Source organism: Frieseomelitta varia, unplaced genomic scaffold (genome assembly GCF_011392965.1).
Source record: "Frieseomelitta varia isolate USP_RPSP 00005682 unplaced genomic scaffold, Fvar_1.2 scaffold_488, whole genome shotgun sequence".
NCBI classification, from domain to species: domain Eukaryota; kingdom Metazoa; phylum Arthropoda; class Insecta; order Hymenoptera; family Apidae; genus Frieseomelitta; species Frieseomelitta varia.
In genome coordinates this window covers 72,480-89,837 of record NW_025110243.1, presented here as the reverse complement: position 1 = coordinate 89,837, position 17,358 = coordinate 72,480, and the positions used below count along the sequence as shown (strand labels likewise).

Sequence of the window (17,358 nt, the reverse complement as noted above, 5' to 3'; positions counted from 1 at the left end):
GGGAATCTTCACTTGCGTCAACTAAGGGCTAAGCGATCGATTTCTCACCTCGGTTGATAATCCTCGTATATAGCCAACTACTTCGTTTAATTGAAAGGATATTGCCGGTAACACGGCATTGTCGCTTCTGACGAGAGATGCGGAGTGCATCCTTGGCATCCGGCGGCCCCGACGCATAGACGATCCTAATCCGCGCAGCCGCAAATCCATTTGCAGAGTAACAACTATCGAGATAACGAGATCACCGGCCGATTCTCCTCTCCGCTCTGCTATCATGCCTCACCGTCTACACATCGAACTCTGCACACGTAGCTCGTATGGTGTTGCAGTCGCTTCCAAAATCATGGAAATCATGGAACTATGGTTATTAGTATAGACAGAATCGACAAATCTGAAAATTCTAGGATTTGAAATTCAAAGGGATTGGGAGAATTTGAAAATTTCGTGTCACTCCGAAACTCGAGAGAGAGAGAAAGAGAGAGAGAGAGTTTCAGAAACTTGGCAGTCGTGTGAGGAAAATCTTGCCTCCAAATCTCCCACTTTTCTCTAACGTAAGCAATTAAATCTAACGCGGTTCCCAATTGCACTCCAATTTTGGAATAGCATACAGGTATTTACGCGTGTGCGTGTATTCCACTCGGCGTGCACACGTGCACCACGAGTTGCATCCGGTGTGTGTGACACGGACTAGTCGCATTGTAGCCAGTTTCGCCACACGCACACACACACACACATACACACACACGTTGCCTAGCCCCGGTGCTGCGTGCATCATCGGTTATGTGCATGTATATGCATGACGCGTTGCAAGCGTGTAGCAAACAACGCGAACGGACGCGGTCGATCCGGCAATCTGATCTAAATACGTCCGGCAACGATACGCATCGCGGACCTACGCTGATTTCCAACCGATCTCCACACTTTTTATCTCCCGCTCGCGATCTTCGCTTGTGGATTTTTGAAAGCCGTCGAGCCAGCCTGAACGTTGCTTGAACGACGTGAAAATGGAGCGGGCCCTGACAGTTATCTTCCTGTTTGCCGAAGAATCGAGAGGAAGTGTACCGAGACGAAGAAGTGAATCTTTCTCTGAATTCTGCATGAAATGCAGCCCTTTCTGCAAGTATTTTTGGAGGATAGAACTAGGTATATATGGTGGCCTGCAAAGGGATTCGATCTATTAGTTTTCTTTATTGACATTCGAGCTTCCATTGTATCCAATATTGGTATAACAAATAGACTGCCGGAAATCGAAGAGTAGAAATCCGCAAAACACATCTAAAGTAGGGTACACTTGTTACGACAATTCCCAAATGAAGCAAATCTTTATTCATTTCTTTGTACAAATGTACACAGGCGGTCCTCGACTTTCGCACATTCTCTATTTAAATGTTAGATTTTTGTCGATACGTATGTGCGAAAGTACTTCGTGCATTTTGACAAATTTTTTGACCATCGTGGAAGAATGTGAACCCAAACGTATGCACATCTCACGTACGAAGGACAATAGAAAAAGACACAGTGTGTTACGAAACTTACTTATCAAGAAAAGAAAAAAAAAAAAAAGCAAGAAGAGTGCAATTCAACTATCTCTTGATAAACTTGTAAAGGAAAGACCAGGTACTAATCGATAAAGTGTTATTTATTTATATCCCGACACTCGTTTAAAAATAAATATTTTTGACGTTTTATTTTCGTACATTTCAACTTTCGTATCAACATTTTTAAAACCAACTAAGCACGAAAGTACTTAAGGGCCGTCTCGACTCAAGGACCGCCTGTATTTTTAAAAGTATGAAATTTTCAATATCAATATCTATTTGTGGTTTTCGCCATTAGTATATATAACAATATTTTCAAGACTGCGTGATAGTTTAAACACCTGGCTCGTGTTTGACGAGCTCTGTTTATCGCAAATCTTTTCTAATAAGAGACACATTAGCCCCCGGGCTGTTGCTTGAAAATCCATGAGACAAATCTATAAGACGGCCCGCCGAACGGATAATCTGTTTTCTTTAAACGTTTTCTTAAACTGCTTCATTCATAACGGACGCGATTACTAATTGAATGGAGTTGTACAGCGTTTGACGTACCACTGATCGATACGATTTTACGTTTGGACGAAACGACGGTAAATAAATCTGTTAAAAACTCTTTGATTCAAATTTACAAACTAGGGAAGAACTCTCCTAAGTCCATGTAAACGGAGTGAATCTTGAACAACTGGATGCAGAAATTATTATTAACTTGAGAGCTACTAATAACAAGTGGAAACGTTTGCGCGACAAAATTAAACGGTTTTTCCGTGTTCCGACTACGGAAACGACTTCTTTGCCAGCAACAATGCAAGATTTACCAGATCCCGTGACAAAGTGTTCCATTGTCTCTCGATTCATCAAATGAAGTCTTAAACGATCGCATTGCCAACATTTCGACGTAATCCTCAATGGTACGCTGGCACAAAGGAGGGAAACCCGACGATAGAAACGAAAGCAATTTGTTAAATATTGCTTCCGACGATGGCAAGCGACACACGAAGCAGGATTCGTTCGAGATTACGAAATTACTTCTAGAGTCTGGAATATCGACGATATTAATCGTATTGTCGGATGATATTAATATCGTTAATAACGGTGGCCTGAACAATTTTTTGTACAATCAATTTAATTTATTTAATTAGTTGGAAGATTCTATATTTAAATTTAAATAATTGCAACTTCAAAATTTCACTCGAGTGAAAACAGAGATTCCTTGTGAACGATGGGAAAAATTTTTCAGGTTGACGTAGGTCACGTGAAAATTCTTGAACTAGTTCCTTGACTAATTCCTTTCCCAGAAGTCTCTATCCTACGAGCAGGGTGTTAGAAAAACAGTCAGGCGGGCGTTTGCCTCGCTGGAAAGCCCATTCCAATGGGCTGTGCAAACGTCGCTCTGGTTTGTTGTTCCAAATCCACTGAGCGAACTAAACTATTCGTTCCGAGTTTTCGAATATTATTTAACAAATAATGACGTAGCGTAACATCGATTGTGAAACGGAATCACGAACTGAGAAGATAGATCGGGAAGAAAGTGGTTCCTTTGTTCAGCATGATTGATCGAGGTCGTTCTTTAGAGATATATGTATATGATACTTTGAAGACTCTTCTTCGCGATTATTATTTTTATTACGTTTTAAAATATCCGAGATCCCACGACTGTGACTCCGTTTCCATCGAAATTGCTGAATTTTCTATTTTATTTGTATACTTTGAGTTTCAAAACTTAATTTCTGATTGCTCGATATATCCACCCGAGCGCGGTGAAAAAAAAAAAAAAGAAAAGAACATCAGTGGAATATTAACAAAAATTCAGGGAATTTTGTGGAATCGTCGGGGAGCGTCTGAATTCGATTTCGCGTTCAAAATTCAAATGGCAACGGGGATTCATATTTAGCACGGCGGGAACGCCGCAGCTCGGTTAATTACGAATTTTAACGCTGTATCTTGAACGCGATTCCGTCGGGCTAAATTGTTCGCAAAACTTTTAATAGCGAGCCGTTAAAATCAAAAACTCTGCTAAAAGCTGCGCCGAACAGAATGATTATATTCTTGAAAGCACGTTTTAAGCACGACCTAATATCATCGTCGCATTATCATCACCAAAACAGCTGCAAAATAGCAAGTCGATTTTTATCGACTTCAAACCCGATTAATAACTACTTAACGTTCATTATAATAATAAATCCTTGAAATTTTATAGTTAACCCTCTGATTTTTCAGTCTCGCTGTCGTGTATCTTCATTTAGACACGTTCTTTACTATTTTCTTTCTCCTTTCCTTGTAGTTTGTTACATTTTTCCATTTTTTCAATTTTTTCTTTTTTTTAAATTACGGATGATGATTTATTTAGAACACTAATTGTAAAACTTCTGCTTTGTATTAATGCCTTTGTTAAGTGTTCCACTTGTAATATTTTGAATGCATTACAGATAAGACTGGTTTTAATAAATGGTTTCGAACATCGTTTCTGTCCTATTTGTATGTTAAAATATTTTGTCATATGATTTCACATCCCCGTTCTCCAACTTAGCAAAGTACCCACTGATTATCTTCAAGAAGCGAACGTTGCAATTATTGAAAGTACAATATGCAAATCGACAATGACATTGCACAAGTATAAAAATACTAAACTTACGCGTGTCTTTTGTTTTTTAAATGAATGTAAATTTCGATTGCGATGCAAAAATATTTATCCCGCTTGTGTCGTTCGGCATTTCCGAATAACAAATTAATGCCATGAAAAATTTATTTGCTACGAAAAAATATTTGCCCGCTCAATTTCCTTCCATAATTCTTTTGAGATTATTGTCCAACACTTCCCGATAATTAAAATTATTGAGGAAGAAAACAATGTTCCAACAATTCTATTTAGAAAACTGCACGTAATGATAATTTCCTTCGAGGAAACGCCCGCTGGCTCGTTGCACGAAGTTCCAACTTGCTCAACGCTCGAACGAGGGTAATATGAAAGATGTATTAAACACGCATCAGTCGAGTCAACATCGAAACGCATGCACGAAACGTTCTGCATGATTAATCGTTAAATAGCTTGAAAAGTGTATTGAATCAATGGTGTATCTTGTTTCCTACGACGAACGGGGAACGAATCAGCGCGTTGCTTCGATAAAACAAACCGCGCACAATGTCGTTCCTAACACGAATACCTTCCCACCTTTATTTCTCCCGCTTTTTCCTTTTTTCCTCTCCTTCAAATGAGTTCCGTGACACGCAGAAAAATGCGAGAAGTTGACACAAACATTCCACGTGCATTTGCGCGCCGCTGGAAAACCCTGAGTGGCCGTGCATTTTATTCGTCGTAGCAACAGATGCATCCGTCGTTGGCCATTTAGTCGAGAACACGGCCAATAGCCGCGGATACTCTCAGCCGTGTGTCGAAGGATCGCCAACTATGCGAGTTTTGCAACGCACGATTCGAAGAAATGCTGGAAACAAGGTTGAAAATTGCCAGTACGTAGCGCAGAATAACCGAGACGTTTCAAAGTTCCAAGAACGCTGAAATATAGTTGCAAGTTTGAAAGATTTATTTGAATTTCAAGAATTCTAGAAATTCGGGATATAAATTGGAGATTAATCTTATAATCAATTTTTGGATCAACTTGCCGGGTTGCAACAACATTGCGAATATCTGACATCACAACGCGCCCCCTTCGTCTTCTTCTTCCAAAAGTAAAGCAAAAATGGCGGAAATTCACGCTCCGTCAGGAATCAAGAATCTCCCATCGCCTGCATCGAGAAACAGGGGAAACGGGGTGAAGAATAGAACGAAATAAAAAGTTCATGGGAACAGAAACTTTATTCAGCTTCAGTTGCATCGAGATGCGGCAGTTTCCGCGCTGAGAATCAAGAAAGACAGATCGATCACGTATATCCGTATTACTTTAGAGAAGTAACCTTTAAAAAACCACGATCTATCTGTCTGTCATCATGCCTCGTGTTTGTCCGCGTGTCCGTGTGTGTCATTTCCATTGATATTTCCGTTTCGTGTTTCGGTTTGTTCTGTTAATCGTGATACATCTCAATTATACGTAGGCACGTATATATAGGTACATGTACATACATACATACATACATACATACATACAGAGGGAGTGTGGGCAGGAGGGGAGGGGGGTGGCGGCGGGTTGCACAGAATAATATTCTTCGTACACCGTGTATATCGTTCGAGTGACGACGCGTGGATTAATAGTAAAGACGAGACTAAAGATCTTAATAAACTTTCCAACGAGATTGTATATTACACTTTGAACAGGCGGGTCTGCTTTCTCAGTCCGATGTAATGCCCCACATTTTGAAATTTCATCGTTACGTTACGGGAAAACGTAATGAAATTACGTTCGTCTCCTCCACTTTATTACAGCTTCCTCCTTTTATTTACACGAATTTCTCGGCCCTCGAGTTACAATTCCATCGTTAACACACGATGTGTTTCGCGTGTTTACCGTTCGCAATTATTCGGAGATCGGTGCATTTCATTTTTTTAGAAACTGCAACAAGTTCAAATGAAACTTCAGGGTTTCTCAGATTCAGAAGAATTCGTAAGAATTTATTATTTTTCTATCTTTCTACAGTAAATTGAGAAATTAAACGAAACGAGCTGATTCGTCCGTATCTTTGATCTAACGTTTGTGAGTTTCTCGAGTCATTCAAATAATTATTAGCAGCAACGCGTCAGAGATCACGCGATAAGTTAACTTTCTACAGTTATTGCTTTACTACGTTGTGATTGGTATTTTGTTTTTCCTTTTCTTTTTTTTTTAATTATTCTAAAGATTCATTTTCAAAGCCTCGATAAACGCTGTAAAAAGTTAACGATGCTCGGTGTGCTGATGATGGAATCGTAGCCTCGAAACCTCCGACTACCTGAATTCTTATACATTTATATTAATATAGTACACATAGACTCGTTCCCTATAACACGTGTTGCACGATACATGGATTCAAGTACCGGACTCGAACTAAAAGAAACGTCGCGATTTGTATCAGTTCGTACAGTCGATTAATGGAGAAGTGGGAAAACCGTCGGTTTCGTTCAAAAAAAACAAAAAAGAAAAAGAAGAAGAAGAAGAAATATGCGAAAATGAGATATTGCACCGCATACCTCGAAACAAAAGAAAGAATAATTACAAAATATTTACAAAGATAATTAGATAAATATTGATCATCTAATTACAAGACGAAGAATCGAATTGGCATAGCCGAAGGAACTAAAACAATTTCGCAATTTGGCACGACTAGTTAGCACCAGCTTGGCTCAGGCGACGCGTACTGGATCAAAATCGAAATTTAGTAGCTTGAATTTGAACTCTGGACATGCAGTGTGTAACGAAAACAATCTAACGCACAGCAGAACCTCGATTTTCGTACGTTCGTTAATGAAAAATTCGAAAATGGTCCCTTGCAAGAAAAATCAGCAAAACATAAATAGAAATTGAAAGAAGGTTACATTTTCTCGTAGCAACAGCAGCATGTAACTATAATCAACTCAGATAATCAAGGTTCTACTACATTCGCAGAAATCTGTATTCAATGAAATAAACATTCCGCGCGTGTATCTGACTTATCGAGCTAGTAAATTTCGTTCGTGAACCACCACGCCTCGAAATCTCCGCCCCGAGGCCAACTCTCGAAAAACAACATTAAAAAAAAAACCCCATTCCATCAAAGGAATTCCCGACCTCTTATCCATCACCTTTACGTCCACCTCTACACGTCGCTTACTCGCAGCATCGTTCACCTTCACAAGCACCAAATCTTCTATTGAACGGTGGGCCCGTTGCTGGATGTCGCTGGCACGTAGTAATTCCTCGCCTGGAGATGACTCTGAATGTGCAGCCCCGAGATTTGACCGCTCTGAATGGCCTGATTGGTCGTCCAGTGACTGGCCGTCGAGATGACCTTAGCCTCGGGACTGGCCGACGGCGTGTTTGGCGACGGCAGAGCGTTTGTCTCGGCCACCACGTCCACGTCCACGTCCTCCTCGTCCTGATCGGCCTCCTGGAGATCGTGTAGCTCGTCCTCGCTGCAACTAAATCTCCTCGTCTTCTGCGGCTTCAGATCGGACTCTATCTGATGATGCTGGTCATCGGGCGCAAGCAGAGACGCCACGTCGAACTGTCTCTTCCTCGAAGGTTGGAAAGTCGAGGACTGTCTGAGAGTTTGACTCTGGAACGATTGTTGCTGCTGCTGCTGTTGTTGCTGCTGTTGTTGCTGTTGATGGTGTGGATGATGGTGATGAGGCGTCCAGATTCCTGGCATCGGCTGAGAAGCCACCGGAGGTCCTAGAGTCGCTGGAGGAGGTGGTGTCGCCGGCAGGGGTGGCGGACTCGGGCTGTCAGGCTCCTCGTCGACAGCCAGACCCATGTGCCTTCTGACCTTCCTCTGAGCCTTGCGTCTCCTGAAATCTCCTCGTCTGAAATCCTCCAAATTCGCCGGATGTATGGCCCAGTAGTGGCCCTTTCCATTGGCGCTTCTGCCCGACTTGACGAAACAGTCGTTCAAAGATAGATTGTGTCTTATCGAATTCCTCCAGCCTGGCCCCCGCGTTCTAAAGTAAGGATAGTGTTCCAATATGTGCTGGTAGATGTCCGATAGCACGAGTTTCTTCTCCGGCGAGGAGAGGATCGCCATGGCGATCAGACCGATGTAACTGTGTTGGGGTTTCGGCTCCTCCGGTATCCGCTGGTGATGAGGATGGAGAAGAGCCATGGAGAGGGCTAATCGACTGGGATATCCGGCAGCAGCGGCCGCCGCCGGATATAGCGGTAGCGGCGCAGGAAACCCTGGGCCCATTCCTAGGTGAGTTGGAGCGCTAGACGGAGGGTGGCCTACGCCTGGATGCTGAGGGTGCAACTGCTGAGCCAGCCTCAATCTCTCGGCCATTGCGTAATGGTACAATTGCAGTCTGTAGTGTTCCAATCCAGGCAAGAAGCCTGTCATCGGGTTACCTAGACCGACGGCTAGCGGCTCTTTCGCCGGCGGCGGGCTCTCGTTGCTGCACATGCTGCTCTCTTTCTCTCTCTCTCTCTTTCTCTCTTGTGAAAACCGATCACTTCCACATCAACTCCACGATCTTCATTCAGCGTCTTTGCGAATAATGAGGAATTTCCAAAGCGAAATGTCTACTTGGTATCACTGATACGATACGATACGCGTTGCGAGCGCGAGCGAATGCTTGCTTGGGTCGAACCTGAGCACACAGCCGCCGGTACCGAAGCGAGGTAGCGAAGAAACGAAATTAGAGATCGGTACTACGGAGAGTGGATCGATCGCGGCCGATGTTTTCCAAAGGTTTTCAGGCTGTTTGTCACGATGCGCTCCGAGCGACCGACTGGTCATGATTTACGACTCGGCCGTCTGCCAGGAGAGCACCTCCACCCGATGGCTTCTCCCCACTTGCCGCCAGGGTAGAAACGACCAAGCTCCGCCCGTTTACCCGGAACAGAGTGCAGGCTTCGGGTACCGAGACCAGAACCCGTGAAACCATCCTCCAACCAATAAGCACAGAGAGGACGGTCGAAGATGGAACCCTCTGCCATCCGCCACACCTACCACCATGGATATTGATCCTGAGCTTGGTACCTAACGCGGGGGCGGCGGTGGCGCGACTAGCCGATGCTGCCCGGTTCTCTTATCTCTCGATACGAGAGCTCGATATCATTGCCGGCGATCGGAGACCGGCACCGAGAAACGGGACGATGCGTTTCGGAGTAGCGAAGGACTCGAGCGCTTACGAAGCAACAGTAGCGTATTTCTGTTTATTACGCTGTACTCCTGCTTAACCAACACCCTCGCAACTCGATATTTTTGGAGTAGGTCAGATGATTCTTTTCTTTTCGGAACGATATGCTGACGAAAGCGATAAAAATTACTACCGATTGGTAACTGATAATAAACACGTTGAAATGCTGAAGTACTCGTTTCCCACGCATAGTTTCTGAAAGCTACGATCGTCCAAGTGATCGACTAATAAGTATTTAGCAAGTAGTTGAGTCTGGAGTGTAGAATTATTATTGAGTTGGTTTGGAATGACCAAATATTTCCTGTACTCCAAAAATAGGAAATTACAGCATGTGTCTATATATAATCATATCTACTCACATTAAGGTTGATAAGATTAGGAGCATCGAGAATATAAGATCTAAACACAGAATATTTGAAGTAGTGAAATTTGATTGTACGATTATACTGTGAGAAGAGGTATAAAAAACTTGTGTCTCTGCGTTATTAAAAAAAAATTGAACGAAACTCCAATTGCTTTAGCTGAATTCATGAGAATACGAATTTACATAAATGTCTACAGTCCAATTATAATTTTAAACTTTCCAAAATTTTTTGACATTCTACGTTTCCTACGAAAACTGATTGATCCTTAAAACTATAGCAGAAACTGAGAAATTTCACGAATTAGACGCGTCTGTTCCGAGCGTTACATCTATCATACTTCTTCACACGATGCTACTTCCGTTCTTTTAAAAACAGACCTGAATATTCAACATTCTTTATTTATATGCAAATCGTCATATTCAACTGGGAAGTGTTTTATTGCTTAATGACTCTTACTAATGATCTCTTCTCTTTGCCCCACTGTAATAACGAAATAATTGAATGTGCAAATCTCTGAGCAGATTTTTTGCTGCGTAACATTACGTCGCGAATAATCATTCTAAATTTCTTTTCACCTTCGTTTCCAGAAGAACGATTATGACAAAATTACCTTTACACGGTAGATACTTATCCGCCTATCTGACGAATTTAATCAACAATTCCCAACAAAAAAATTATCTTATCCAGAAGCTGGACCGAAGCGACAACTTTCAAATCCACCTATTTAGTCACCACGGCCGCTACCTAATTCGAAAAGGGGTGTGCCGCTTCTCAGAATTCCCTCCACTTACCCCGAAGCAACGAGCGCATGGTCTCTCATTCACAGAATCCTTTTCGTCCTTTCGCACACGTACGCTGCGACAAAAGACACAGTGAGCGTAGAAAGGGAGATGCAGAGAAAGAGAAATAGAGAGAGAGAGAGAGAGAGAGAGAGAGAGAGAGAGAGAGAAACGAACCGGTACGCGCATTTATATGAAGGCGCCGCCCTGCAACTATTTGTAAGCATCCGCCATGCTGGTTTCATATCTGCCGTTTCGGCTTGCACAAAAACACTATTTTTCAGCAGCGGCCCAGCTGCAATATGGCGCGTTTACACGACACGCTGACACGCCGTGCATCGACTCCGATTGCAATTGTTGCGTTTCATTGCAAATAACAGCCTCGCGCCCCTCCGCGGCCCTCCCCGCCCGCCTCGGCCACCCTTCTTCTGCCCTTCATCATTCGTTGATATCGCCCTCCCCCCTCCCCCTCCCCCCTCTTCCCTACCACCACCGTATTTCCCGCGTTCTTCCGTTTTCGTGTATCGTCCACGGGGATTCCGAGTCGTGTCAATTGGAGTCAGAGTGAGTGTGCGTCGAATGAAATTGGAACTCGACGAAGAATGGAGTTTATTCCGGTTTGTGTTGCATCTTGGAGTTGCGCCCCAGTGAACTAGATTTATTTTTGAATTGCTTAATTTCAATCAGCGCTCTTGTCAAATCTATGTATTCATTTGTCCCGTGACCAAGTGTACGTGAACGAAGCTTTGCTGCAGGTACTGCATCCCCCGTTTCACAACTTTCTCGAACGAAGGGTGGAAACTGTGACGAATACTGAAATTTGGAGCACGCTTTTCTCTTTCTCTGACGAGAGAAATTCTTTCGTATAATAATCTCCCGAAAAATACGATTATTGCAATTATAAGTTTCCAATGCTTCAAAATATTAAACTACCGAACCTCTTCGAGCGTTGAGGTAAAAAAAAAAAAAAAAAAGAGACGACAAAACGTAGCTCTTGAAAGGTGCCATCAAATTCCCCAACAAATCTATCGCGTCCCAGCCTATTTATCTCGCCCCGATGTTCCAGTAACTCTATATTCAGACCGATCAGATACAATTGCCTCTCGGAACCGTCATAATAAGAAGCTTCGTTCCAGAGTGTCCATTTTGCTACTTTCGTGCGTTCCACCTCGTTCGGATAAGATCGCCGCTCTTAAAGTAGTAGCCAAAGAAACAGTATCGTTTGTCGCGGAGAAAAGCAACGGTGGCCACACGAAACCTGCTGTCAAAACACAATAAAACGAGAGACGATCCAACGAGGGAGGAGATCGGCGCTCGATTTTTGCCCCCGCTTCGTCTTCAACGTCGCAACACGCAACGCGCATGCGTGTGTGTGAAAAGTTCTTACGTCTGTGCATGCTTGTAAATGTGTACAGATATACGTCAGTTAAGCACACAGGCTGAATGTATATAGATACCGGAGTTCATTGTGTGGCGTGGCTAAAATGCTCTTCTCGCGGCGAATAATGGCGATAATTGTGACGAAATGGAGCGTCATTGTGGGAAAAAAGGTACTGTAACGATCGAGGCCGGGTAAGTGGCAGATGCGTGGCGCTCTCGATTGACAGTTTCTCCGATTTCTTTTCTCGTGGTGAATCGGTGGTACCGATTCGTATTCCTCCTTTAATTTATCTCTTCCACGTTACAGCACATCCGTGCACAGTGCTCTTCTCTACATAGAGTATTCAGTAAATAAGTTCCTTTCCTACCTCAAGAACAATTTGTTTTAGTCAATTGTAATGAATAGATTCATGCTCGTTTCTTCTTCTTTTCATTCGTCGAATCAAAAGTAAAAATTCAAGTTAAGCGATTAGATTAATTTCCTTTCCTTATACAGTATCACGTAGTGTATCGCACGTGAAATCTGCAATAAACGGACCGCGATTTGAAACAATGAAATTTTATCGTTCGATCGTGATCCATTTATAACTTCGTCAAACTGTGCAGCCGTTAATCTCTGTTTTGCCGATACTCCCGGTATAATCCAGAAACAGAGCAGATAGATAGCGAGCAACTCCGATGGCTTAAGGTTAATAAATGTCGTGGTGGAGTGGCGACCGAGCAGCAACTTCGTGGCAGAGGGACGGTCGAGTTCCGAGGCAGCCGGACTGCGCAAAGTATCTGTTAGTTTTGATGCTTCGAAATACACTCCTAATCGGTTTTCAAACTCCCCTAAACGCTTGCGAGAACGTAGGATCCGATAAACCAAACTTGAAGATTTCCAGGCGACGGAAACGAGCTTTCGAAATCGTCGGAGAATCCCGACAACTACGCGTGCAAATTGCGCTTAATCGTATTCGTAGAATACGTAGAATCGGAATGTTAATTCGCGCGCCACCGTGATCGAATCGAGGGACATTTTATTCGTAAACCTGAAGAAAAAAGGAGAAAAAAAAATAGACGTCGATTCGAAAATGATCGTAAAGTAACTGCAGTGAAATATTGAACATTTATTTTAAAATTGACGGCAGATTCAATTACTCGACGGAGCACGGATTTTAAAGTGCATTTAATATCAACTTCTAATTATCTTTCGATCCTCTTTCGGAACTATTCTTTGTCGTAACTTTTTAACCAAGAGAAGCAGAATGTTTCGAACGAAGGTTTGTGATAACGAAAATTGAACACGTAGTGGCAATTTTATTTCTTAAAAAAAAAAGGATTTCACTCTCTAAAACTCATCCTCGAAATTTGCAACACCCCTTGATTTTGATGAAGAAGATTCGCGTGTAACACTGTAAGAAAGTAACTTGTAGTATTTTTTTATGTGAAATACCTCGTACGGACGATCAAACGTGTTTATTTGATAAAAATAAGATTTCCAAGAATGGAATTGTAAAAATATTTTGATTAATGGAGAGAGTTTGATATTAATGAATCGGAGCACAACGTAAATGGAAAGTAACATGATTAAAGTTTCACGTAACCGACCGGTATATCGCATCCTTTGATTTATAATTTAAAACGTAATCGTTTGCAGAACATCGTTTATTATTAACACAGTTGGCGAATATACAGAAATGCTCGACAAAGGCATCGTCATCAATTTTGATCTGCTCGAATTTTTATTTGAGACGAGGCGTACATATGAAAATCTTTGAGAAAAACAAGTCCATCAATTTCTATCGTCGTAATTCTATTATCGACACTAAAGGACCCCAACCAAATGGAACAATTTGCACTAAAAATGTTCGCTATGAAATCGAGAAATATCACGAATTAATCATCAACGATTCTAACAATTTTACTGGGAAATGTTTGTCGAAAGTTGTAGCCGGAGAGGAGCAAAATTAAATACTACGTTTCACAGAGATATATACCTACTCCCAAATTCCTCCCATTTATCGTCTCATCCTCCTCGCAACCCCTCCACAATTCTCCTCAACAATATTCCAATTCCCTTTAACGTCTTACAACTGCTGGTATTATTTCCCATACAAGCAGCATCCACCCTTCGCATAATTAACTTCACCCACCCCCCTCCGTCCTCGCCCACCTCGCCAGCTATTCCATCGAAGGCTCTGCTTCTGTGAGCCAAATCGAGCGACACCAGCAACATTTCTGCGGCTGCACGCGCGTTCAGACACGGCGGGCCCGGCGAAGAGTAGCTGCACGCATCCATTAAATTCACCCGGGGCACACCGCGCAAAGAGAAAGAGCATTTAACAACGATGCTTTATGCATATTCTAACGAGCTTGCAATCAACTGCTACTAAACATTAGCAGGGCTTCTGGCCTCGGCCCTCGTGACCCCCTTTGTAACTATACTTGTAGACAGAGAGAGGAAGAGAGGAGCTGCCCGCAGCTCTCTGGGAAATGAAGAGCCACGCGGAGGAAAAGGGTGGATACAGGGTGTCTCTTAGGCGAGAACCAAAAATATACTTGGGACGAAAACTTCGTTCGTACGAAGCGTTTGGTGATTTTGTTTAAAATTGGAGTGAAAGAGAGATCAAACACTTGTCGATTCGTAGAAATTTCGCTTTGGCTTTTAGAAATTCGAACGATCGAGAGATCGATCGGTCCACGCGCCAGAGAAAGTCGAACACGTAGAAACAAGCGGGTGTGTTTTTCTCACATTTCTCTCGGAATCGTCCCTTGTCGCGATTATTATCGGGACACCCAGTGTACCAAAGGGGAAAGGAAGAGAGAAACGGGGTAGAAAGCGAAGAGAAACACGATAGAACCTCGTGGAGAAGAGAGAAGGTCCATTAGCTTTGACGCTGGCTCTCAAAGGGATGCTACGCGTTTTAGCGACGTGTACCATCCTGTTTCCTAAGCATCCCTTTTGCGCTGCGCGACGTTATTGCACCGAGATAGGAAAATATCGTTTCAGGGAACGGCCGCGCGCCCCGCTGTCTCGCTCTCTACTTAAATATTCATAATTTATAAACTCTATCGTGCCAGTACCGTCGGGGAGGAGAGGAGCAGCTTCCCTGTTTCCCGGCATGAGATTTCACGAGATTCTTGGATCTTCTTTCGCTCTCGCGGATAATGCGAGCAAACGCTTGTATCCCGACAATTGCGTGACAAATTGCGCGAAATTTCGTGGACAGTGATTGATGTAATTACGCCGCTAATGTTTTATAATTATTTACACCAGAAACCGAATCGCTATTACGGATATCGGTAAAATACCAGTATTTTTAGGTTACTATGTGATTACGTTTGATGAAACCGAAATAGTGAGAATACCGGTATGATGCTATCAAATGTTAGGTCGGTAGATGTATTTCGGTATAATACCGGTAAATAAAATATTAATTAGAAAAGGAAAAGGAGACAATGATTAAATGTTTTCATAAAGCTGCCGATAGTAAATTTGATGACGCTTATACACGTACACTTTGTTTATTTTTATTAGCTTTTTTATTAGTTTTTTTTTATTTTATTTATATTAGCAGATGTTAAGGGCTACCTAACAAAATATTAATTATTGTTTATGTTAACAATTTTCAGGTTCAAATATTGTAGTTTTTCAAATGTCCGAATATTTTTATCACGCTACATTTCGACATAGTTCAGTTTATTGTTTGATATTGAAAAAAGTACGTGCAATAAATAAATAAAATTTATGTTACTATAAACTATAATGAATGTTTTATTATATTATTAAAAAATTAATCCAAATTTACTATTATAAACAATCGAAATCCGTAACAATATTTTGAATAGTATGATGTCCGAATATTAATAAAACTCACTGTACGTAGAAAATGAAAAATATGTTTTCGTCAGTAAAGTGGTAGCGTACCGGTATATATTTCAGTATTTTTACCGTTGTGGACATCAAATACCGGTAAAATACGTATGGAAATACCAGTATGACCGTCTTATACTGTATTAAAACCAATTTCCCAAATAGCGGTTATATTACGATAATATGGGAGCAAATACCGGTATAATACCTAAACCTCACAATATTTCGATTTTCAGTCTCTGATTTACACTACGAATTAATCGTACAATAATGTTTCATAATTATCGAGCGGTAACTGTGTTTTTGGCGAGAATTTTTAATTGTCGTCCTGATCTCCGAAAGAATTTGTGTGAAAATCCTTTAACCCTTCGACGATCAACAAAGATATTTACCAAACATCTTCAAGAAGCCATCACCGCGTGCCTTACTTACACTCGAAGAACCTCGAAAGAAACGCCATTTAACATTGATTAGTAGTTCGTTCTGGAGAACGAGCGTGAAACTGTCGAGGGAGGAGAAGCCACTCGAGGAGGAGCAGCAGACCGAGTGCTCTCGAGAAGGCGATGACGCGCGCAACGATGAAATAACGAATCCGCCTCTTGTGAACGGAAGTCTTGTGGAAAGAAGGGAATCTCGCCCCGGCGGGATGCCATTTCTGTTTGCATCTGTGGCCTTTCGAGATCTAACGAGGCGCGACGCACCTGAAAAGAGAACAAAGCTTCTGGAAAAGGTTTCAGCATCAACAACATTTAAACAACAATTAGACTGCAGATTTGCGAAAGTGCGAAAATATAAAAATATTTATACGAAGAATATTTAGATTTCGATAGACAATAGAGCAATGGAAACTCCACTCGGCAAGAGACGCGTTAGAAAATAATTCTGCTACCAGTTTCCTGGAATTGGGTAATATTCGAAAACGCGGCCATTGTACGAAAATTGGTACACACCACCGTCGGTTGTAAAGAGACGAAAATCCACAATATAAACGCGCGTTAATAGCCTGCGCAGTTCGCCAGACTCTCCGGACAGACTGGCACACTGTAGCGACATTGAAAGGCCATTTCCTCTACAATCATCAGGCCCGTCGTCCGCCATAGAACGTCGAACGACGCTGCGCGAGAGGAGGCAGCGCGAGAGAAAAGTGGTGGCAAATTCAGAGAGTCATCGGAACGCGTGCAGCGAACAAATTAAGTATCGGGCCACGGGCCCTCTTTTGTGGGTTTGAAAAAGTGGCGCGTAAGGGGCACCGGCGCGGGAAGGGGGAAAAGGGAGCAGAAGAAGGTAGCCGGTTCTCTTTTCACTCCACCGCGGCCAACTCCACGCCCATCGTTTCACGCGACAATGGCCAGTGTCCCGCGACAAAGGCTAAACACCCAAAATATTGGCGAAAATCCTACTGTTCCCCTCATCGGACGGACGTCGGCCATGCCGGGGTGAAAGAGTAGACGGGTGCAGCGGTCCGGCTAAATATCTCGAAATTTAATCTATCTCCCTTTTCCTCTAATCCTGTTACACGGCCAAACGGTCACGTTTCAGCGGACATCGTCGACCGACGAAGGAATCAAGAAGGTGCTCGAGCGGATCTCGAGAGGACTTCCGCTTTGCTTCTGGCGCTGCAATTTTCCTTCGAATATGGTTGCTTTTTTTTTTTTTTTTTTTTTTTTTTTATTTTTTTTTTTTT

At 42.5% G+C, this 17,358-nt stretch overlaps 2 protein-coding genes across 2 annotated transcripts in view; one reads left to right on the top strand and one right to left on the bottom strand.

The window, feature by feature from the left end:
- Positions 1 to 17,358, top strand: part of LOC122533005 (mitochondrial import inner membrane translocase subunit Tim17-B-like) — a 55,584-nt gene that overhangs the window by 31,725 nt on the left and 6,501 nt on the right. The gene's annotated exons all lie outside the window — the stretch shown is intronic.
- On the bottom strand, positions 5,331 to 9,082 carry LOC122533004 (fork head domain-containing protein FD4). Its single transcript, XM_043662285.1, has one exon. It carries the CDS (start codon positions 8,553 to 8,555, stop codon positions 7,311 to 7,313), a length of 1,245 nt encoding a protein of 414 aa, XP_043518220.1. The 5' UTR covers positions 8,556 to 9,082; the 3' UTR covers positions 5,331 to 7,310.